General features: G+C 41.0%; 1 protein-coding gene, 1 long non-coding RNA gene and 1 pseudogene across 3 annotated transcripts in view; 1 reads left to right on the plus strand and 2 right to left on the minus strand.

The window, feature by feature from the left end:
• Positions 1–173: 173 nt before the first annotated feature.
• On the plus strand, positions 174–17,541 carry PSMB9 (proteasome 20S subunit beta 9). Of its 2 annotated transcripts, none has more exons than XM_087858129.1 (6): positions 174–432; positions 2,422–2,489; positions 3,231–3,362; positions 4,017–4,146; positions 4,388–4,529; positions 14,899–17,541. In XM_087858129.1, the coding sequence occupies exons 1-6, from the start codon at positions 403–405 to the stop codon at positions 14,979–14,981; spliced, it is 585 nt and encodes a 194-aa protein (XP_087714255.1). In that variant the 5' UTR covers positions 174–402; the 3' UTR covers positions 14,982–17,541. The 2 variants fall into 2 exon arrangements, with proteins under 2 accessions (XP_087714255.1, XP_045651507.2); XM_045795551.2 differs by lacking the exon at positions 14,899–17,541 and adding an exon at positions 5,084–5,264 and having other exon boundaries at positions 202–432.
• Positions 17,542–20,155: 2,614 nt separating this feature from the next.
• The window catches only part of LOC148107341 (uncharacterized), a 28,312-nt gene continuing 23,626 nt past the window's right edge, over positions 20,156–24,841 (minus strand). Inside the window, exon 3 of the long non-coding RNA XR_015722623.1 lies at positions 20,156–20,865. This is a non-coding gene — a long non-coding RNA (uncharacterized LOC148107341). The remainder of the gene's footprint in view (positions 20,866–24,841) is intronic.
• LOC123791054 (small ribosomal subunit protein uS8 pseudogene) lies at positions 20,894–22,328 on the minus strand (annotated as a pseudogene).

Below are 24,841 nucleotides of genomic sequence, written 5' to 3' on the forward strand. Positions count from 1 at the left end.
AAGCGGGCTGTTTCGCGGAAAGGGAAAACGAAAGCGGCAGCGGGCTCCGTAGATCCGCCCCGCTTCAGAATGTGGCCCGCCCAGACTATTTTGGGAGAAGGCGTGCAAATCAGATCTGAGGTTCTGGGGAGCAGCCTGCGGCTCCACCTTCTCCACCACGCACACTCGTCATCCTCCTTTTCTTTGCTTCCTCTTGCGAATTCCACTTCTCGGGACTTTTTGACCCCAGCCTCCTTCGTCACCTGTCTCCGGGCAGATCTGTGCCAAGTAGGTTAGCGCCTGGTGCAAAGCCTCACCGAGAGGACTCAGGCGCCCCCTAGCGGGCGTGGTGCAGGCGCGGGGCTGTAGGCGCGCGCAGCCCGCGGTCCCAGGTCGGAAACCAGAGCCCCAGGCGCCGCCGAGATGCTGCGGGTCGGAGAAGTCCACACCGGGGTAAGGAGTCTGTGCTAAAGGGTTAGCAGGGAGGTGGAGGAGGTGGAGCGACAGGGAGACGCTGGAACCTCCGAGGAGTGAATGCGGTGACTGAAACAGTGAGGAGGTGGTTTGTAGCAGCCAGTGCTTGTAGAGATGCCCTGAGATGAAGACGGGGCATCTCTGTTCTGAAGGGGTTCGTGTAGGAGTCCGCCAAGGGACTGGGCCCGCGAGGCGGTGGAGAAGGGGGTGCTTTGGGTCTTAGCTGGAAGCGTGAAGGGGAAGCTGCTCTGAAGCGCTTTCGCTTTCAATTCTGGACTGGAGAGATGGGCTGGTTAAATCAAGGGAGGGGGTTGGGGAAGGTGCAGATTGATGAAGAAATGGTGCCCTGGGTGAAGTAGGACAGCACTCGGGCGAGGGGAATATGGGCACTGATTGAGAAGGGACAGCCCATCACACCGACCTTTGATAAACTGGTAGCTGGGTAACTCATAGCCCCAGTCCTGATAATGGGGGTTCCTTGTGAGACGGTGATGTCCTTCGCCAGCCTGATCCAAGGAGGCTCCCACCTGGCCAGGGGCTGCCAAGTTCCCTTCCCTGTGTCCTTCCTGCCCACTCCCACCCGTTTGCCCAGGCTGGGCAACTGAGGCTGTCGGCAGCCCAAGGCTGGCAGGCTTCTGCTCCCAAACTACTGCCACCAGTCTTGGCTTGGGGGTAGCTTTGTTTTGGAGGAATACCCTCTAGAATGGGGCTGCCCTTTTTCAATGGCCCTCAATTCATGGTAGATCACTGAGTATGTCAGAAAGCACGCTCAGGGCAATGGCGCTGGGGTGCCAACTTACCTACGGAGTGATGAGAATGCACTAAAACCATTTGTAAGGTAGAAAATCGCCCCTCAGTGCCAGAGGAGCAGTGCGAAATAGGAAGCAAAAGTCACAACAAGAGACAGGAGTTAGACCTGGGTTTTAGTCCCAGTCTGCTGTTAATTCTGGGTGACCTTGACAAGCCAATCGCCTCCTCCATGATTCAGTTTCCCCTTTGAACCAAGGATCTTTAAGGCTCCTTCCAACTCAACAGTAGTAGAAATCATGTAGCTTTATCCCTTTCACCTTCTTTAATTCTTTTCTTTAATTTCTTTTCTTGACCTAAAAAAGTGAGTTCAAACTCCCCAGGCAAATTCTCTCTTGGTACAAATCTCTTCCCCTGGCTACTGAGATACCTATTAACCTCTTGATCAGAAATCCTTAAATGAGGGGCTCCTGGGTGGCTCAGTCGGTTTAGCAACCAACTCTTGATCTCAGCTCAGGTCTTGATCTCAGCGTCCTGCATTCAAGTCCCGCATTGGACTCTATGCTGGGCGTGGAGCCTACTTTAAAAAAAGGGAAAAAAAAAAAAAAAAGAAATCCTTAAATGAAACCATCTTGTGTTCCTGGCTGCTTCCCTCCATACTTAATGTGTGACCCTGCTAACCGCCACGCCCCTTGTTTCTGCTATTTAATAAATTGGTTAAGGGTTGTGGGGTGGAGAATTAGGGGCCAAAAAGAGACTTGAGCTTCTTTCCCAAGGTCACAGTAACCTGCTCTGTGTTGGGTCTGTACCACATTGGCACGCACCACGAGCACATGTGGTGGAGGTCACTCACTTGTGGGGCTGCCTCGCCCGCCAGTGCTTGGAAGCACCCCCCTGAACCAACTGTCTGCCTCTGCGAACCTCATCGCCACCTCTGTCTTTACAGTGGGAAGGATTTGACTTAGGGAGGTTGGGGCCCAGGGATAGGATTCTTCCTGTGTTATGCCAGGACCAAGCTATGACATTCCCCTGCAGCTGGGAGAGGAGATGAAGAAAGTGGAGGGATGGAGGAGATATCCCATACTGGGAGTCTGCTCTGTCCTAAATTGCTATATGATCTTGGGCCGGTCACCTCCTCTCTCTGGGAATGTTTCCTCATGTGTAACATGAGGGAATCAAATCTCGTCCTGCTCTGACACTGCGTCCCCCGCGTCTCCGCAGACTACCATCATGGCAGTGGAGTTTGATGGAGGCGTTGTGGTGGGTTCCGATTCCCGGGTGTCTGCGGGGTAAGTACCAGTCAAGGTGCATGCTTCTGGAAGGAAGCCGATGGCCCCAAATACAGATTTTTCTTACCCATTCGTAAAGAGACTGAGAAAGTGAAGCTTTGCAGAAATTGAGTTAACCTTCCAGAAAGGCCCCTCTAATGAGATACTGGGCAAGTGCTTGGGTCCCTGAATTCATGGAGGAGAATCTGGGCCTGAATGCTTATGTGGCCTGTCCCTGCAGGGATTAGTACAAGAGAATAGTGTACAAAAGAATAGGGTACAAAAGATTTCAGGGGCCCTACTTCCATCTATATTTAGAGATAGAAAAAGTGGTTCTGCCAAGCAGATATTCTGGTTTCTCATCGAGCACACGGTGAACTGATTTGGTCTCCGCCATCCTGGCCATTTTCCCCATATGCAAAATGAGTATGTGGGATTAGGTCAATATTACTTACTTTATGTCCCACAGAACACATAACTTTCTCAAGATGGGTATAGCAAAGAAAAATTGCTTAAGAACATCATTCTCAATTTACTATTTTTTTATCATAAAATCTAAGCTTGAAAATAAGTAATTTTGATAATCACTTTCTGTGTTTCATTTATTTGAGATGATTTTGTTCTTCCTGTTTAAATCCAAGTATTAAATTTCATGGGCTTTGGGGGGTGTTCTCTTGTCAAATATATTTGAGAAACACTAGATGATTAACCTTAACAGTTCCGGCATTGCTAATGTTGATGACTGCTGACTCTTCCTGGCAGAGAGGCGGTGGTAAACCGAGTGTTTGACAAGCTGTCCCCACTACACCAGTACATCTACTGTGCTCTCTCTGGTTCCGCTGCTGATGCCCAAGCCATGGTTGACATGGCCGCCTACCAACTGGAGCTCCACGGGTATGAGGCTCTGGGTCTTCAAGTACACATTCCCCAGAGTTCGCCCAACCAGCCAACCCCAAGGCAGTGTCCCGTTCCAGGAGCGCTGCAGTGAAAAATAAAAAATTCTTGTTTGGGCTCCTGTTTTTATTAGCTTTGAACTGGCAGTTGAATCTCCAGCGTGGTTTCTGCCTCTGGAAAGTGGAGATAATTAATAGTACCTACCCTTCCTCACCCGACGGTTATTTTGAGAATCAAATGATATATGTGAAAATGGCTTGAACGTTGTAAATCACTGTCCCACTATAAATAACGAGAAAGAAAATGATGATGTGGCCCACCGTCTATCAGGAAGTTACCGGGTGAGAAACCGAGGTCATTGGTGCAGAAGTAAAGCTTATCTGCTTTTACCCACAGGGGCAGGGCCCTTGCAGCTAAGCGGTATACAATTGGGGGGATGGGTGGGACAGAGTAAAGACGGGGAACGTTGAATCTTCTTACCAGTTGGTGGTGTGAGACTAGTCCCCCTGCCCGTGTGGCAGAGGAGCTGGAGTTTGAACTGTTGCAACCACGGGTTCAGGTTTCACGTGTCACTTGGCAGGGGTGATGGTAATGGCACAGGAGGGTGGAACTTCAGGAAATTCTGTTGACCCCTATTACGAACACTTCCCTTAGGTTGGAACTGGAGGAACCTCCGCTGGTTCTGGCTGCTGCCAACGTGGTGAGGAATATCAGTTATAAGTATCGGGAGGACCTGTCTGCGCATCTCATGGTTGCCGGCTGGGACCGACGTGGCGGGGTCCAGGTGCATGTCTTCCAATGTACCCCCTCCCTTGGTGTTCCCCACTACACTAGGGGGGAGATAGAGGTTACATCCTTCTAGCAATGGGTTCCCAGGACGCCGCCTCTGAAAGCAGAGTATCATCTCCACCGATGGGAGTAGGAGAGAGTGGGGCTTTATTGCAGAACACGGAGATACCCTGCCTGTCTCGGTGGCAAGGAGAGGACTGATGCTTCCGTAGTCTGACCTGAAGATGCCCCCCTAGGTGTACGGAACCCTGGGAGGAATGCTGACTCGGCAGCCCTTCGCCATCGGTGGCTCTGGCAGCACCTATATCTACGGTTATGTGGATGCGGCGTATAAACCAGGCATGTCCCCCGAGGAGTGCAGAAGCTTCACCACAAATGGTAACTGACCAAGCGGAAGGGTCCCTGGGGAGGGTTTTTAAACCTGGGAAGGAAGTAGAGCGTGAGGAACACGATGGAATACATGGGTGACCGTTTAATTTAATGTCCAAACTGGCACACTTTTGAGAGTGAAAGGAAGCAGGACAACGCCCAACTAGATGGGATTCCAGAACCCAGGGCAGAAACCAGGAGTGTTCTGAGTACCCAAATCAAAATCTACAGTTGCTGTAAGAATCGGGAAGTGCTGGAGCTGGCTTGGGCCAGCTCATGAGAGCCAGTTGTTAAATATCCAAGGACTCATGAGCGGCTTATTTAGCTATTTGTAACTTGAAATCAGTCCTGGTGGGAGTTTTGAGACCGTGGGTACCAAGAGGTGTTACATATAAAGGCTTTTCTTTTAAGTTGATTTAGCAGTACATCACTCGATATGTGTCCCCAAGAGATGGGTTTTGAGGTCTGAGAGTGGTAGTAAGCATATGAATGGGAGAGGAATGTAAAGATTTCTGAGGCTAACTCATTCTCTCTCCCCCTCTCCACCCTGAAACCCTCTGCAGCTATTGCTCTAGCCATGAACCGGGATGGCTCTAGTGGGGGTGTCATCTACCTGGTCACTGTTACAGCTGCTGGTGTGGACCATCAAGTAATCTTGGGTAATGAGCTGCCCAAATTCTATGATGAGTGACTCCTCCTCAGACCTCCCTTTGTCATTTTGTAATAAACTTTTTCAGACCAGAACCTGGTATGGTCAATGGAAAATGGGTGCTCAGGGAGATGAAGCTTAGGTGAGGGGGCTTCTTCCCTCCTAGATGTTAGATACTCTTTCCATGATGTGTTCATTCACATTAGATATCAATACATGATAAGGGTGTAGAATTTGGGGATTTGTGAGTTTCAAAGAATAATAACAACAACCAAAACATTGAGCAAAGCATTAGCTAAATGCTTATAAGCTTTATCTCTTATAACCCAAACAAAAGACCTTTATAGATTAGACTTCTAGATCTATTTATGGACAGATGAAGGCTTAGAAAAAGTAAGTCCATTAACCAAAGTCATAGCGAATTCAAAAGCTGAAAACTGGGATTTAGCTTTTTTTTTTTTTTTACCATATGCTCTTCCTCTTCCACATAAACCATAAAACTTTCCATTCCCTCAAGCTTCATATATCACGTCCTCCTTGAAATCTGCAATAATTAGCCCAGCACAGCAGTTAAGACTTAGGAAGTTATTAGCAGACGCCCGAGTAACTGTTGTTAAATGGGCTAAGTTCTGGCCCAGTCTTTGCCATGCACTTCCTGAGTGACAGGACTAATTATTCCCCTTCTGTGAGCCCTCATTTCCTCTTCCGTCAAACGAAGGCATTGACTTCGAATGAACGAATGAACAAATGAACGTGGTTTATATTCAATGACATTTTGCTCCTAAGTAAGCAGTTAAAAGGTATATTTAACAGAAATCATAATGGGCTCCTCAGGAAGCTTTTGTCTGCTTTTCTTCCTGGATCTCAGGCTTAACCTATAAATTCAAAGTACCCTAAAACGGGGGTGCCTGGGTGGCTCAGTTGTTAAGCATCTGCCTTTGGCTCAGGGCGTGATCCCAGAGTCCTGGGATCGAGCCCCACATCGGGCTCCTCCCTCCACTGGGAGCCTGCTTCTTCCTCTCCCGCTGCCCCTGCTTGTGTTTCCCCCTCTCTCACTGGCTGTGTCTCTCAGTCAAATAAATAAATAAATAAATAAATAAATAAATAAATAAAATCTTTAAAAAAAAAAAAGGATACCTAAAATTCAGACAGTTTGCAAACTAAGAAAATTTTGATAAATAACCTGGATTTATAAAGGAAATTAACACATTTAGAACTAAGTGGTAAGAATGTTGCATATCAAATTTTATGAGATACAGTTAAAGCAGTACTCAGAAAGAATTTTATAGCTACAAATACATTTATTAAAGCAAGAAAAGTTAAATATAGATGACCTAAAAATTCTCCAAAATTTTGAAAAAGAACAATTGAGCAAGCTTAAAGAAATAAGAAGGAAGGAAATAATAAAGATAAGAACAGAGAGCAATTTAATAAGAAACAAAAACTATGTAGTAAAAACTCACAAAACCAAAGCTAGCTGCTTCTTAAAAAATATTTGTAAGATATTCAGATTTAGAACAAGACTGATCATGAATAAAGGGGAGAAAAAAATGAAGAAACAAAATATGGAATGAAAAGGGGGGAGTAGCTATAGATACAACAGATACAAAACATAATAAAGGGTGTAATGAACACGTATATGCTAATGAATTTGAAAAATTTTGATGAGGTAAGTAAACTCCTAGAAAAACTTGATCTAATGCAATTCACACAAGAAGAAATAAAAATTTGAGTATACCAATAAACATTGAAGAAATGAAAAAAAAGTTGCTAGTAGCATCTGATAAAACTAATTTTTTTAAAGGCTCACATGGTTTCACAGGTGAGTTACACCAAATATTCAAGGAAATTACAACTCTTATCTTATGTGGGGTTTTTTTTCCCCAGAAAATAGAAAAAAACATTAAAGCTGTTCAGCTAATTTTATCAGGCTAGCATGATCTTGATTTCAAATTCAAGTATGGAAAATTCAAGGAAAGAAAGTAATAGGCCCATCTCATTTGAACATAGATGGAAAAAATAAATAATTATCTATAAACTGAATTCAACAGTATTAAAAATAATAATACACACTATAGGGAACAAGCTGATGGTTACCAGAGCGGAGGTGGGTGGGGGGGAATGGGGGAAACAGGTGATGGGAATTAAGGAGTGCATTTGTGATGAGCACCAGGTGTTGTATGGAAGTGTTGAATCACTATATTGTACACCTGAAACTAACATTACACTGTATTTTAACTAACTGGAATTTAAATTAAAACTAGGGAAAAAATAATAATACGTCAAGATCAAATGAGAAATCCTTAGAATGCAAGGAAGCTTCCAATATAATAAAATGTATTACTATAATTCACCATAATTGTAGACTAAAGAGGAAAAATCAGCTGCTTTTCTCAATCAATTAATAAATAATTTATAAAGTTTAACTTATACAATTAAATATCCATTTATGATTTTTGAAAAACCAGTTAAGGAACCCAGAATCATTTAAAACTTTCTTGGTAAAGGTCGTATTCCAAAAAATCTATAACAAGCAGCATACATAATGGAAAAAAATTGAGGTGCCCAAGACCACTGACTATAACTACTAGCAAAACATAGCACTAGAATTCAGACTAGTGCATAAGGAAAGAAAGAGATGTGAGCAAAGCAGATAAATTTGCAGATCATATGATCATCTGCTCAGAAATAAAAAAACAACAGAAGCAGCAAATTATTAAGATAACAATAGAATGTATGAAGGCTTTTAGCCTTTACAAAAATTACTAACATTTCCCTACACCAGAATAACCAATAAGAGATAAAATAAAGTGGTGCCTGGGTGGCTCAGTCGGTTAAGCATCTGCTTTTGGCTCAGGTCATGATCTTGGAATCCTGGAATGGAGTCCCACATTCAGCTCCCTGCTTAGCAGGGAGGCTGCTTCTCCCTCTGCTCCTCCACCCGCTCATGTTCTCTCTCTCTCTCAAATTAATTAATTAATTAATTTAAAAAGAATATGAGTTGAGGATTAGACTCTTTAAAAAAAGAGAGAGAGAGATACAATAAAAGTTAGAAATCACTTACACTAACCAAAAAGACGTAAAGTATCTATTGACTAGCTTAACTAAGACTTCATAGAAGGGCAAGGCATCTGGTTGCTCAGTTGGTTAAGCACCCCACTCTTGATTTTGGCTCAGGTCACGGTCTCAGGGTCATGAGATCGAGCCCTGCGTTGGGCTCCACCTGGGTGTGGAGCCTGCTTGAGCTTCTTTCTCCTTTTCCCACTGCCCCTCCCCCAGGCACACACCCACACTCTCTTAAAAAAAAATCATAGAAAAATGTAAAAATCTAAAAAAGTCATTGAATATGATTTGAAATAATGGAGAGTCATTTTGCATTCTTGGATGGAATCACAACCTTATAAAGATATCAATTGCCCCCTAACCTTATCTTTAAATTGAGTATAATCTCAATCAAAACTCCACTTAAACTTTTTGAGGAAATTTATAAGTTTATTCTAAAATATATATGACATAATAATGGTCCTCAAATAGCTAAGCAAACCTTTAAGTAAACATACTTGTCTTAAACATTAAGGGGGATACTTGTCTTAAACGTTAAGACATTTAATGGAACTATAATTATAAAAAAGACATACTGTAAGTCTAAATTTTTTAAAATATATATAAATTGGGGCACCTAGGTGGCTCAGATCGTTAAGCCTCTGCCTTCAGCTCAGGCCGTGATCTCCAGGTCCTGGGATTGAGCCCCATGTTGGGCTCCCAGCTCAGCAGGGCGTCTGCTTCCCCCTCTCCCTCTCCCTCTTGCCTCTCTCCCTGTTTGTGCTCTCTCTGTCTCTCTCTCTCAAATGAATAAATATAATCTTTAAAAAAAAACAAATATTTTTGGGGCACCTGGGTGGCACAGCGGTTAAGCGTCTGCCTTCGGCTCAGGGCATGATCCCGGCGTTATGGGATCGAGCCCCACATCAGGCTCCTGATATGAGCCTGCTTCTTCCTCTCCCACTCCCCCTGCTTGTGTTCCCTCTCTCGCTGGCTGTCTCTATCTCTGTCAAATGCATAAATAAAATCTTAAAAAAAAAACCCAAATATTTAAAATAAATAAATTCAATAAATAAAAAATATATAAATTGACAAGGGAACAATATTCCAAAATGAGGTATGGAGAGAGAGAGCTGAGAGACAAACATATTTATGCAGGAACCTAATATACAATAAAGTTGGCACCATAAATTAATGGGGGAAATTGTGGGTTATTTAATAGGTGTTATTAGAAAGAAAGAAAAAAAAACCAATTAACTGTATAAAGAAAAATAAAGCTGGATCCTGAGCTAATGCCACATACAATAGCAGGTGAGTTGAAGCCACAAAAGAGAAATGTGTAGCTTTAAACATAACAGAATAAAATATAAAAATTATCTTTGGGACTAGATAGGGGAGGATTTCTTTATATAAAATCTGTGAAACCGTGGGGCGCCTGGGTGTCTCAGTCGGTTAAGCATCTGCCTTCGGCTCAAGTCATGATCTCAGGGTCCTGGGATCGACCCTCACGTTGGGCTCCCTGCTCAGTGGGGAGTCTGCTTCTCCCTCTCCCCCTCCCCAGCTCATGCTCTCTTTCTATCTCAAACAGATAAATAAAATCTTATAAATAAATAAATAAATAAATAAATAAATAAATAAATAAATAAAATCTGTGAAACAATGGCAAATATTTTATTATTTCATGACATCAAAATTAAAGATTTTTTTTAACAGTCACCATAGACAACTCTTATAAACAAATTGCAGGAGAGGAGGGGATATTTGCTTTGTCTGAAACTAATTAAGGATAATATCTAGAATATACAGTGAACTGCAAACAAGAACAAAAAGGCATCAACTCTAGAGAAAAATGCACAAAGGACATAAACATGGACTTTTCAGAAGAGGAAACAAAGAAGCTGGTGAGCATTTGAAGAGATAATCAAACTCAACAAAAATCGCAATAAAACAAATTTATACATTACTTTATACCTATTAGACTGGAAAACATGAGAGTTTGTTAATGCCAAATGGTGAGGAAACAGGCAGGAGAGAAGCCCCCTGCCCTGCCAGTGGAAGTGTAAACTGTGCAGCCATTCTGGAGAAAATTCTGCACTACATAATCAAGTGAAAAACTTCTAGGATCCAACAATTCCGCTCCTGGAAATACACCCCTCTTGCAGCTGTCTCCCTGAGGAGACCTATGAGAGGATGTTCTTTATAAGTTACTTGTGGTGGCGGAGAGATAGAGGCAATCTTCATGTCTACCAGAGAGACAGTAGGAAGAATGCTGTGAGCGCACACAGTCACATGGATGGGTCTTTAGAACGGAGGGCTAAGGGGCAAAAACCCAAACAAACAGAATGAGCTAAAATCACAAAGCAACTCTCTTTGAATAAAAAATACATACACACAAAACAATACACATTTTTCAAGAATACATATAACAAAAAGATATATACAAAATACACGAGAAGGGTTGCCTTCAGTGAAAGGAAGGAAACTGGAATTTGGGAAATATGCATAAAAAGGAATAAATAATAACAAACGTGGAGAAGATTCTGTATGGACCAACGATGACCATGTGCCATCAACTGAGGAATATAATTCTACCATTTGCATGTAAGATTTTTTTAAGTTAATGATGCAAAGAAAATCATAGCTCTGAGAGCAATTTATTCTATATTTCCATGATAGATATTAGATAATTCCCTATATTTTCCATCCAACTAATAAATATAATTAGTGTTCAGTTGAAGATCAGAAATTAAAAAGGGAGGGTAGAAATTAGAAAAATGTCGATTCCTCCCTACATTTACAGCATCTCTCTCCAATAATATGTATTATTTTTTTGTTCCAAATCTTTTATAATTTAATGAACATGTTCTTTTTTATAGAATGACCTAGAATATATGAATTATCTTTGGTCCTCTTTACCAATTTCTTAACTCTGCTGGTTATGGGCATACAGTGTAAGAAGAAAAGTGTCTTAATTCCATTGAGCTTGTTCAGAAGCACTGGAAATTGGAAGTTGGTTCAGCAATGTTTATGACCAAGTCATATGTGTAGTAGCAGCGTGTGTGGTACAGACGCTCTCGAAAACTCAGAGGTGAAGTATGGATATTCGCTTCTCATCTAAACTCTGTTGGCATGGAGGAAAGTGGATTTCTCTGGAAGTACCTTCCCTAGGAAATGTCATAGTCAGGGTTCCCCAGAGAAATAGAACCAGGAGGATGTATATATAGAGAGAGACTTATTTTAAGGAATCCGCTCATGTGATCGTGGGGACTGGTGAGTTCAAAATCTGCAGGGCAGGTTGGAGACGCAAGGAAGAGCTGATGCTGCAGCCCAAGTCCAATGGCAATGTGGAGACAGAATTCCCTCTTCTTCAGTGAACCTCAGTCTTTTCCTCTGAAGTCCTCCAACAGATTGGAAGCCCCACCCACATCATGGAGGGTAATCAGCTTTACTCAAAACCTACTAATTTAAATGTTAAATCTCATCTTTAAAAATGTTTTCACAGCAATATCTACACTGTTACCCAAATATCTGGGTACCATAGCCTAATCCAGGGGACACAAAATCAGCCATCCTCTGGCTCAAGGTGAAACTTCAAGCTAAATGTGGTGGGTGTGCTGAGGAAGGAAAGGGACTCACTGCTAACCCATCAGGGCAGTTGAAACATCACTGGGCCGTCGCACTGACCTTACATCCCAGGTAACATGCAACTGCCTTTTAGATTAGGGTAGGTACCAGACAAATGCTAGGTGATTTCCCTGAGGTTTTTTTGTCCCTACCTTTATAGGCTGACTGCCTCAGACTGCCCTAGAGAGCATGCAAAGAAAAAAGAATAAATTCAAAACTTTTCATCCAAACTCAAGACATGAATGAGACATTTTTAAAAACCACTGTAGCAATTTGAAAGGGCACCTTTTCTTCAAAAACCTATAGATGAGTGTCATAGAGCTATTAATTGCATAACCCCATAGGGTCTCTTATGCGAAGATAAGGCCACTCGTTGGGATGGGTTTGGATCCTGAAATATGAAATGGGGACATATGAACAGACACAGGGAAGTCACAAAACTGTGAAAAACCAAATCCCCCGAACATCTTTGCTGTCATACCCACTGTATTGGTTATCTATTTTTGTGTAACAAATGACACCGAAATTTAGCAGCTTAAAGTAACAGACATTTCCTATGGGGCATTATTGGGACAAGAGGAGAAATCTGAATATGGACTGTGTGTATTTGATAATATTTTATCAATTTTAAGTGTCTTGGGGGTGATGGTGGTATTATGATTATGTAGGAGAAATGTCCTTGTTCTTAAAACACACGTGCCAAACTATTTAGGGGTGCATTGTCATAATATCCACAGATTATTCTCAAATGGTTTAACAAAATAGGTCCTCAACAATAAACCAATAAACAAAATGTTGTATATTCATACAATGGGATATTGTAATAAGTGATGATTATGAATAAACTGACTGAATAATTCAATAATGGATAAATCTCGGGGTGCCTAAGTGGCTCAGTCGTTGAGCGTCTGCCTTCCACTCTGGACGTGATCCCAGGGTCCTGGGATCGAGCCCCACGTCATGCTCCCTGCTCCGCTGGGAGCCTGCTTCTTCCTCTCCCACTCCCCCTGCTTGTGTTCCCTTTCTCGCTGGCTGTCTCTCTCTCTGTCAAATAAATAAATAAAATCTTTAAAAAAAAATAATGGATAAACCTAATAGGAACAATATTGAGTGAAGAAGGCAGGCACACACAAAAAATACACAACCTATGTTTCAATTATCTTTTGCTGTGTAGAAACCACCCCTCAACCTCACGGCTTAAAACAAAAACAATCATTGTATTATGTCTTGGGAGTCTGTAGGTTAACTGGGCTTTAAGAACTACTGATGCAGCCCATGAAGCAAAGCTCTTACTCACAGCAGACCCTCCGTCAGCCTCTCTCGTTCCATGTCTGGACACTGGTTATGTTTTCTGGCTATGGGATTTAGAAATCTTTAGAATAATCTAAGATTTTCCCCATCTTATGGGTCCTGCCTCCCAATAGTAAAAATCAGAAAAGTCTATTCTGTGGCCCTCTTTGAAGCGAGGGTACCAATCAAATTCATCCACTTCACAACGGGAGGAAATGGAGATCCACTCTACAATCATTTCACTGACAAAGGTGACGGAAGAAGCAACTGGCTTTTGGGGAAGCAGTGATAAGAAAAGAAGAAGTTCCTGGAACGGAAGTGGCTAAGGAGGTGTCTTCAAAACCGGTTGTGGTAAAGTCCCGTTTCTAACAGAACAGCAGTGGGACAACTGCAGCGATGGGGTTTATTCTGTTTGTGTGACAGGGAGGAGAGGGTTGGTCTTGTTCTGTTTATAATGGGTCGTAATACCAGTGGTCTCAGTATTTCCACTCTAAAAGTCTAATTCTGAGAGAAATGTATATTTTTAGACTTTTTGAAGGAGCCAGGAAGAATAAAAGAGACATGATTCAAAGCCAAAAAAAAAAAAAATACAAAGCCAAGATGTGTGTAGTCAGGAAAACTTGCTGTTAGAGATTAAAAATGGTTAAATGTATAACAGGGCAACAAAATCATAACCTTGACATTATCTTTACCAGAGAAAAAGCAAAGCCGTCCTCCCTTATCAGCTTTCTCCAGATTAGTCTCTAATAGTACAGGGCTGGCTGGGTTCTCTTTATTCAAGTTGCAATCCTTAAAACACCCAGATTGTGATCAGGCAGGATTATGAGAATGTATTCAAGTATGATATTAAGTAACAAAACAAGCAAAATTTTGCCTTATTTCTAATTTTTAGAACAGTTCTTCTTACACAATTCCTGCCCGTAAGGTACAGAATTAACCAAATAAGATTTTTCAGAAATGTTTCAATTCAGTATCATTATGGATGTTCTCTTTTATTTAGACAGTCTAGGATTGAGACAGAAAGACCTCCTTGTGGCATGTTTGACAAAGCAAAGGTCGTATTATTTATTTTTATTGACATGAAATATTATATTAGTTCCGGATGTACAACATAGAACTTTGACATTTATATGCATTAGAAAATGGTCATCACAATAAGTCCTACTTACCATCTGTCACCATAAGCAGTTATTACAATATTATTGCTATATTCCGTGCTGTACTTTACATCGCTGTGATTTATTTATTTTATAACTGGAAATTTGTACTTTTTAATCTCTTTCACCTATTTCATCCATCCTCCCACTCTCCTCTCCTCTGGCAAGCACCAGTTTGTTCTCTGTGTTTATGAATTATTTGTTTTGTTTTGTTTGTTCATTTCCTTTGTTTTTTAGGATCCAGATTTAAGTGAGATCATATGGTATTTGTCTCTTTCTGACTAATTTCACTCAGCATAACACCCTCTACATTTTTCCAGGTTATCACAAATGGCAAGATTTCATTCTTTTTTATGGCTGAGTATTATTCCTCTGTGGTGTGTGTGTGTGTGTGTGTGTGTGTGTGTGTAACTACATCTTCTTGATCTATTCCTCTATTGATGGACACTTAGGTTGCTTTCATATCATATCTTGGCTATTGTCAATAATGCTGCAACAACTATAGGGGTACTTATATTTTTTCAAAGTAATGTTTTTGTTTTCTTTAGATGAGTATCCAGAAGTGGAATTCCTTCTATGGTATTTTTTTTTAAGATTTTATTTATTTATTTGACAGAGAGAGAGAGACAGCCAGCGAGAGAGGGAACACAGCAGAGGGAGTGGGAGAGGAAGAAGCAGGCTTCCAGCGGAGGAGCCTGACGTGGGGCTCAATCCCATAACGCCGGGATCACGCCCGGAACGGAAGGCAGACGCTTAACAACTGAGCCACCCAGGCATCCCAACTTCTATGGTATTTCTATTGTTAATTTTTTGAGGACTCTCCATACTGTTTTCCACAGTGGCTGCACCAATTTACATTCCCACCAACAGCTCAGGAGCGTTCCCTTTCCTCCACATCCTCGCCAACACTTGTTATTTCTTGGGGTTTTTTATACTAACCAGTCTGACAGATGTGAAGTCATATTTCATCGTGGTTTTTGATTTGTATTTCCCTGGTTATTAGTGATGTTGAGCATAGTTTCGTACGTCTATTGGTCATTTGTATATATTCTTTGGAAAATTATCTATTTGGGTCCTCTGCCCATATTTTAATTGGATCATTTGCTTTTTTTGTGTTGACTTGTATCAGTTCTTAATGTATTTTGGATATTAACCCCTTACCAAATATATTAACTGCAAATTTCTTCTCCTATTCAGTAGACTGTCTTTTCATTTTGTTGATGGTTTTCTTTGCTGTGCAAGAGGTTTTTAGTTTGGGGGTGCCTGGATGTCTCAGCCGGTTATGCTTCTAACTCTTGATTTCAGCTCAAGTAATGATCTCAAGGTCATGGGATTGAGCCCCGCATAAGGCTCCCATCTCAGCACAGAGTCTGCTTGTCCCTTTCCTTCTGCTCCATCCCCCACTAGTTCTTACTTTCTCTCTCTCTCTAAAATAAACACACAAAATCTTTAAAAAAAAAAAAAAGCTTTTTAGTTTGTTGTAGTCCCAACTATAGAAAATGTAGTTGGTTTTTGCTTTTGTTGCCCTCGCCTGAGGAGACAGATCCAAAAACATATGTATATTGTGAAGACTAATTTCCAAGTGTTAACTGCCTGTTTTCTTTTAGAATTTTTATGGTTTCAGGTCTTACATTTAGGTCTTTAGTACATTTTGAGTTTATTTTTGTATGTGGTGTAAGGAAGTGGTTCAGTTTCCTTCTTTTGCATGCAGCCGTCCAGTTTTCTCCAACACCATTTAGGGTTTTTTTGTTTTATTTTGTTTTTTAATTTAAGTTCAAGTTAGTTAACATACAGTGTAGTATTGATTTTAGGAGCAGAATTTAGTGATTTATCACTTACATATAATTCCCAGTGCTCATCCCAACAAGTGCCCTCCTTAATGCCCATCACCCATTTAGCCCATCCCCCCACCCCCCGCCCTTCCAGCAAACCTCAGTTTGTTCTCTACATTTAAGTCTCTTATGGTTTGTCTTTCTCTCTGTTTTTATCTCATTTTATTTTCCTTCCCTTCCCTTATGTTCCTCTGTTTTGTTTCTTAAATTCCACATACGAGTGAAATCATGATATATGTCTTTCTCTAACTTACTTCGCTTAGCATAATACACTGTAATTCCATCCACATTGTTGCAAATGGCAAGATTTCATTCTTTTTGATCGCCGAGTAATATTCCATTCCAACACCATTTGCTAAAGAAACTGTCTTTTCCTCATCGTATATTCTCTCTTCCTTTGTCATAGGTTAATTGATCGTATAAGCATGGATTCAGTTCTGGGCTCTTTATTCTGCTCTGCTGATCTATGAGTGTCTGCTTTCATGCCAGTACCACACTGTTTTATTACAGCTTTGTAGTATAGTTTGAAATCAAGGATTGTGACACCTCCTACTTTGTTCTTCTTTCTTAAGATTCTTTGCTTTGGGGGATCTTTTGTAGTTTCATACAAATTGTAGGGTTATTTGTTCTACTTCTGTGAAAAATGCCGTTGGTATTTTGGTAGAGATTGCATTGAATCTATATATTGCTTTGGTATATACATCTTAACAATATGCATTTTAACAATATTAATTCTTCCAATCCATGAGCACAGTGTATCTTTCCATTTATTTGTATTGTCTTTAATTTCTTCCATCAATGTCTTATAATTTTCAGAGTACAGGTCTTTTACTTTCTCGGTTAAATTTATACTCATGTATTGTGTTCTTTTTGATGCAATTGTGAACGGGATTATTTTTTTAACTTCTTTCTGATAGTTTGTTATTATTATATAGAAATTCAACCAGTTCCTGTATGTTAATTTTGTGTCCTGCAACTTCACAGAATTCATTTATTCTTCTAAAATTCTCTGGTGGAGAGGCACCTGGGTGGCTCATTCGGTTGAGGGTCCAACTCTTGATTTCTGCTCAGCTTCTGAGATCAAGCCCTGTGTTGGGCTCCGCATACTCAGTGCAGTCTGCTTGAGATTCTCTCCCTCTCTCTGCCCCACTCCGCTCACTCTCTAAATAAACTAATTAATTAATTAATTAATTTTTTATTTAAGAATATGTTTTTTTTAAGATTTTATTTGTTTATTTGACAGAGAGAGAGCCAGCGAGAGAGGGAATACAAGCAGTGGGAGTGGGAGAGGAAGAAGCAGGCTCCCAGCGCTCCTGGTGGAGCAGGGAGCCTGATGCGGGGCTGGATCCCAGGATCCTGGGATCACGCCCTGAGTCTAAGGCAGACGCTTAACGACTGAGTCACCCAGGCGCCCCTATTTAAGAATATGTTAATAATTTTTTGGTGGGGAGCCTATGTAGTTCAGATGGTTAAGCATCTGCCTTCCACTCAGGTCGTGATCCCAGGGTCCTGGGATCGAGCCCCACATTGGGCTCCCTGCTTAGCAAAGAGCCTGCTTCTCCCTCTCCCTCTACTGTTCTCCCTGCTTGTGCTCTCTCACTCTCTCTGTCAAATAAATAAATAAAATCTTAAAATAATAATAATTTTTTTTTACCTGAACAGAATTAATCAAGGAAGATCGAACTCCTGTTCTTTACTTGCCAGCTTTTTCCACATCATGGGTTTGATAGACAAGGTAGCTCTTTTGATAATATAGAATTAATTTAAAATATAGAGAGCATGCCAAATGCACATAATTAGCTCTAGCCTCCTGAAATTTATAAGGTAAAAGATTAAACCTTTGGTGCTACCTAGTGGTCAAGTTGGTAATGACTACCTAATGGGAAAAAAAAAAAATCTGATTTTTTTTTTTTTTTTTTTTTTTTTAGAGTTAAAAGATATCAACAGTTTTAATATTCTGAATCCAGGATCTGGGTTTCAGGAAGGCAACAACAACAAAAAAATTCTAGCAGAAACTGATTACTTAATTAAGTGCGCAGTTACCTGCGAGTGAGCAAATGTTTTAGCTTTTGCTATCCCAATAACCAGAGTAAAAATAAATATATATTTATATTTATTAAAAATAAATATATATTCATATTTATTAAAAATAAATATAAAGATGTTAACATGAAATTATAAGTTTTAGGTCTCTCAGAAGCAAAGGGATTTTACTTTTATTTTATTTTAAAAATAATTTGGGGGATGCCTTGGTGGCTCAGTCAGTTTAGCATCTGCCTTTGGCTCAGGTCATGATCCCAGGGTCCTGAGATTGAGTCCCAAGTCAGGCTCCTTGCTCAGCAGGGAGCCTGCTTCTCCCTCTGCCTCTGCTGCTCCCCCTGCTTGTGCGCACTGTCTCTCTCTCTCTCTCTCTGACAAGTAAATAAATAAAATCTTTAAAAAAATAACTTGAGAAAATGACAGTCAGCACAAAGCACTCAAAGTTATCAGGATACTGAGTGAAAGTATTCTAAGATAAATCTCTGCTAGCTAGGCAGATTATATTAAAGGAAAAAAGAATTTTTTTCTACCTCTTTTTAAGAGTATAATGAATATTCCAAGACCAAGTTTGAACTACAAGTTCTCTCCTTTTTTGGTTGTTAATTTTAATCCATCATTATGTATGTTTTTTAATCATACAGAAATATGTATATAATTGGATGACAATATTATTTAACTTCAGCTTTAAGATGTAACTAATTTTATTAATACAATACACTGATGTGTATACATTGAATTTACCACCTTAATTTGAGTTGTGCAAAACAAAATACAGATAAGAGTGTATATATAAAAGCTCCTTGATGACCCAGCATCAATGACCCATTCTCTTTGTCTCTATGAATTCTTTCTTTTTTTTACATTTTACTTAAATTCAAGTTAGTTAACATATAGTGTATTATTAGTTTCAGGGGTAGAATTTAGTGATTCATCAATCTTATATAATATCCAGTTTTCATCACATCACGGGCCCTCCTTAATGCCCATCACCCAGTTACCCCATCTCCTCACCCCCCTCTCCTGTAGCAACCCTCAGAATTTTGCTGGTAATCAAAAGTCACTTATTCATTAACTCCAATTAATCCAAAGTCGTAAAGTCATTACGTTGAGACACTAGAGCAACATAATCACTCTTGATATTATGAATTTTTCAAAGAAGCAACATTTTTAAATTTTACAAAGAAAGTAAGTGGAGGAACTAAATCTAATGGTTTGTGGCATTGTCTTAAGTTCACAAGAACCAATCATTTAAAAACAGAAGCGTGTCTTGTGATAATGTAGTTAGATTAGCTGCGTATGTTTACATTTAGGGTTGCTTTCCAGAAACTGAGACAACAAATGAGTCAAAGAACAAGGAACAAATTCATTTTTCCCCCAAAACCCATTTACGGTGTTAAAGATCAAATTAATAGCTGTGTACAGGAGGGAGCACAAAGGGGTGGGAGGACTGACTACAAAAGGGCAAGAGGGAATTTGGGGGACAACAAAAATATTCTAGATACTGGGTGGGGTAGTGGTTATAAGGTATATACATTTGCCAGACTCATGAAACCGAATACTTCAAATGTTTCCATTTGTTTTATGAAAATTACACTTTCATAACGGTGATTAAAAACCATAAAATGAGATCAAAAGTTTCGGGCGTGCAATGTTCATAGCAGCAATGTCCACAATAGCTAAATCGTGGAAGGAGCCGAGATGCCCTTCAACAGATGACTGGATTAAGAAGTTGTGGTCCATATATACAATGGAATATTACTCAGCTATCAGAAAGAACGAGTTCTCAACATTTGCTACAACATGGACAGCACTGGAGGAGATAATGCTAAGTGAAATAAGTCAAGCAGAGAAAGACAATTATCATATGATTTCTCTCATCTATGGAACATAAGAACTAGGATGATCGGTAGGGGAAGAAAGGGATAAAGAAAGGGGGGGTAATCAGAAGGGGGAATGAAACATGAGAGACTATGGACTATGAGAAACAAACTGAGGACTTCAGAGGGGAGGGGGGTGGGGGAATGGGTAGGCCGGTGATGGGTAGTAAGGAGGGCACGTATTGCATGGTGCACTGGGTGTTATACACAACTAATGAATCATCGAGCCTTACATCGGAAACCGGGGATGTACTGTATGGTGACTAACATAATATAATAAAAAATCATTAAAAAAAATAATAATAAAAAAATAAAAAAATAAATAAATAAATAAATAAATAAAAAAACAACAACAACAAAAAAAAGTTTCGGGCGTGAAGTTTGTGGGCTTTAGCAACGAGAACCAAAGAGGTCATTATGTCAAGGACAGCACAAACATACCTTTTCCCTTTTCAATTTTTAAAATTTAGTTTACTTAAACTAAAAAACAAAACCAAACAATTCGCCCATTTTTACCACCCCTTATCCCCCCAAATTCTTTTTGTAAGTCAGGTAGTTTATAATTTGCTTCCAACTAAATAGAAAGAGGACCTAACTAAGTTGTAAGCTCTTACATTATTTTTAATAATTTTTGATGGGACTTCACTATGTGATTTAGAAAATGAAATTCTGGGGCACCTGGGTGGCACAGCGGTTGGGCGTCTGCCTTCGGCTCAGGGCGTGATCCCGGCGTTATGGGATCGAGCCCCACATCAGGCTCTTCTGCTGGGAGCCTGCTTCTTCCTCTCCCACTCCCCCTGCTTGTGTTCTCTCTCTCTCTGGCTGTCTCTGTCTCTGTCGAATAAATAAATAAAATCTTTAAAAAAAATAAAATAAAATAAAATAAATAAATAAAAAAAAAAGAAAATGAAATTCTGCAGAAATGAAACAGTTAAGCAAAATTGCTACAACAGAATTCCAACCATTACCACCTACTTATCTATGTGCACAAAGTTTCCAAGTGCTTATGTATATAAAAGGAAAATTCAAAATAAAACTGATGCTACATTTTGTCTCATTCTGGAAATAAGTATTATTTATCCACAGATACATAAAATTAATTGGGGATAGCCCCATCTATCTCATAAAGAGATTCATTGTCAAGATAATTTTACTTCTTTGTGGTTGATAATTACTTATAAAAAGTCTAATAAATTTATACTCTTTTGATCTATTGTGTACTATACCCAATTGCAATAAGTCAAACAAAAGAAACTTTTTTTTTGTCCATTGAGGGGCATTTTATTTGCACGTATGTATTACATCCCTAGAAAAAGAATCTCAGGATTTTCCCTCCTGTGTGTTTTCTTTTTTTTTTTTTTTTAAAGATTTTATTTATTTATCTGACAGAGATAGAGACAGCCAGCGAGAGAGGGAACACAAGCAAGGGGAGTGGGAGAGGAAGAAGCAGGCTCCTAGCGGAGGAGCCTGATGTGGGGCTCGATCCCACAACGCCGGGATCACGCCCTGAGCCGAAGGCAGACGCTTAACTGCTGTGCCACCCAGGCGCCCCTCCTGTGTGTTTTCTTCTTGCTTCTTCATGGTCCATGATGCCAGCTGATATTGTCAGGACAATGAAACCAAACTGGAGGGATGCAAGCAGGTTATTCTGCCATTTTTGTAGATCTTTGAGTTGGACATCAAATCTGGGGCTGCTCACTCCACACACGTTTAACCTGCCCGTGAGGTCCACAACAATGTTCCCAGCTCTGCGATCAGCAATGCTTTCAAATTCGCCAACATAACCGAGCTTCGTCCTCACAGTGAGAAACCGGACGGTGGCTTTGGAACATGGCCTAATAAAAACCTGGCATTTGCCTCTCTTTTCAGCATTGTTAGTGCTCTGGAGAGCATCTGCCAGGACATTCACGTGCACCATTATGGCAGCAAGAAAGATGGCAGAAAGAGAACAAAAGGAACATTTTAGCTCTTAGAACTTTATGGCAATAGAAACTTATTTTGCTAGCGTTTGTTGGGTTTTTTTTTTTTTTTTAAGATTTTATTTCTAAGTAATCTCTACACCGAACCTGGGGCTCAAAATTACAAACCAGAGATCAAGAGTCACATGTTCTACTGACTGAGCCAGCCACGCAGCCCTATAGATTTTGGTTTTGCAGAGAAGTAAAATATGGTGACCAACCAAAATATTTTGCATGTTTAAATTTAGGATAAAATTTAGGCAAGTTGAGACTAAAATTGGAGAAAAGTAAACAATGCAAAATATCTGAATGTTTATATTTATGAAACAAAGGTCAGGTATAAAATCTTTGATACATTTTTAAATGATGTAATAGTTTTATTTTTTAAATGCCAATATTGACCATAAACTTACACGTATTTTTTTTTTTTTTAAGATTTTGTTTATTTATTTTTGAGAGAGAGAGAGAGCACAAGCAGGGGGAGCAGCAGGCAGAAGGAGAGGGAGAAGCAGGCTCCCCACTGAGCAGGGAACCCAAAGCAGGACTCGATCGCAGGAACCCAGGGATCATGACCTGAGCCGAAGGCAGATGCTTAACCGACTGAGCCACCCAGGCGCCCCAAACTTAAATATATTTAAACTCAACAGTGAGAATTTCCTTGTCAACTTCAAAATGTATGGGGGAAGAATTCCGCTTCCAAGAGATGGTGTAGATGTACTTTTTCCTGTTCCTCCTGCTAACTAAGGACCATGGACAACTAAGGACCATGGACATTACTATAAAACAAGTATAAGACTCCAAAAGGTGGAGAGAAAGCAGACTGGCTAGCTACTGCAGGACCCAAAGAATCACACGATGGTGAAGTCCCTGAGATTCCCCTTTGCTTTAAGTATCTCAGACTTAGAGCTCAGAAAGCCAGCAACCCAGAAACACAGGAAAAACAGCCAAAGGGAACAGCTGGGAAAAAAGAGGTGGGGGCAGCCTAGCAAGGCAGAAATTTTTAGATAATTGCTCTACTCCAGCCAAACCCCACAAAAAATCTGACTCTACCCCCACCAGCAAAGGCCAGTTGAGAAGCTTAGATTTCCAACCCTCCAACATAACACACACACACACACCAGGGTGATGTCAGTAAAAGTGAGTAGGGAACCTGAATGTTCATCCCTTTCCCAGCCCCCAAACCCCACAGTGTTGATGGACACGTAGGCTTCTACCCCCCATCAATAATGAATCACCTCTTCCAGCCCCGGGCATGGGGGGAAGGTGTCACACAATGTCTAGTGCAGAGTCAGGATTCTATCCAGAGGGTAGGATGTAATCTAATATGACTGGTGTCTTTTAATAACAAGGAGAGATTAGGACACAGGCACACACAGAGGGAAGGCCATGTGAAGACACAGAGAGAAGATGGCCACCTCCAAGCCAAGGAGAGACGCTTCAGAAGAGACCAACCCCACTGACACTTGATACCGGACTTCCAGCCTCCACAACTGTGAGAAAATAAACTCCTGGTGTGTAAGCCTCCCAGTCTGTGGTACTTGGATATGGCGGCCGGAGCAAATTAGCTCTTATACTTGGCCCTAGGCCTAGTCCTTATTAAGGAAGGAATTTCTAGGGTAAGACTAAAACTTTAATCTGATGGTACTGAAGGCTTAGGCACAGTTGAAAAAAATGAACGTAGGAAACTCTTCAATCCTGAAGGCAGAGAATATGGATGTTAGAGACCACAGGACCCTCCAAAGGTTTTCCAACTAGCAACAAAACAGGGGTTGCCCGACTGTACCAATGCCTGCCCGAATTTCTTAGGCCTTACCCCTGCACTGCACGCTGGCTGGGCTCCTACTCCTAGCATTTCCATCTCTCTCCCAAAGGCTTTCTCCAAAGCTCTGGAGGCCACTGCCCCACTCACAGTGAACTAGAAGGGACAGGGAGTTCGTACACAGGAAGCAGTTTTCAACCAATGACTGATGGAAGTTCGCTCCCTTGTTCCTCAGCTGCGATGACTCCGAGGCATGCGGTCCACGTCATTTCCCAGAGTTCCCTACAGGATTCAGCTCCAGTCATTCACCCTTTAACGGCTACTCTCCCTTCCCTGACTTCCCCTCAATCTGTTACTGAAGTTTCCCACACCTCCAAAATAAACTGCTTTCACTCCTGTCCTTGTCAAGGGAACTGCTTCTGGTAGAAACCAAAGCAAAGGGCAACCCTCTCAGGTCCCCTCCTTCCTTGGGAGCTTTGTACTATAGCCCAATTAACTTTGCTTTTCTGCCCACCAAAAAAAGAGGGGGGCACCCAGGTGGCTTAGTCTGTTAAGCAACTGCCTTCAGCTCAGTTCATGATCTCAGGGTCCTGGGATCGAGTCCCTCATCAGGCTCCCTGCTCAGTGGGGAGTCTGCTTCTCCCTCTCCCTCTACTCCCCCCCCCCCCCCCGCAGCTCATGCTTGCTCTCTCGCACCCTTGCTCCCTCAAATAAATAAATAAAATCTTGGGGGAAAAAAATAGAAAAGAAAAAAAAAAGGCCCCTGGCTGACTTATTGGCTTCACAGCAGTACAAGTCAACTTCTCTCTACCCATCGCTCAAGATAATGAACGGTGACTCTTGATCGTGGTGCCCAGGGATCCAGCACCCTGTCTCTCAAAAACTCCTTATTCCTTTCCTTGCCAGGATTTTTCCTTCTCCAGCACAGATGACAGCCCAGTCTATGGAATAGTAAGCAAAGACAGCTTAGAAACTGTGGGGAATATTTTTATTCTGTTCAAATTTATAATAAGAGAGACAATACACCCCTCTGGGCCTGCCCGTGTGTGCCAAGTATCTGAGTATGGGCGAGCACTGACCATCTGTGACACAG

This window comes from Ursus americanus, chromosome 32 (genome assembly GCF_024610735.1).
Source record: "Ursus americanus isolate L20-20 chromosome 32, mUrsAme1.1.p, whole genome shotgun sequence".
In the NCBI taxonomy this organism is placed as follows: domain Eukaryota; kingdom Metazoa; phylum Chordata; class Mammalia; order Carnivora; family Ursidae; genus Ursus; species Ursus americanus.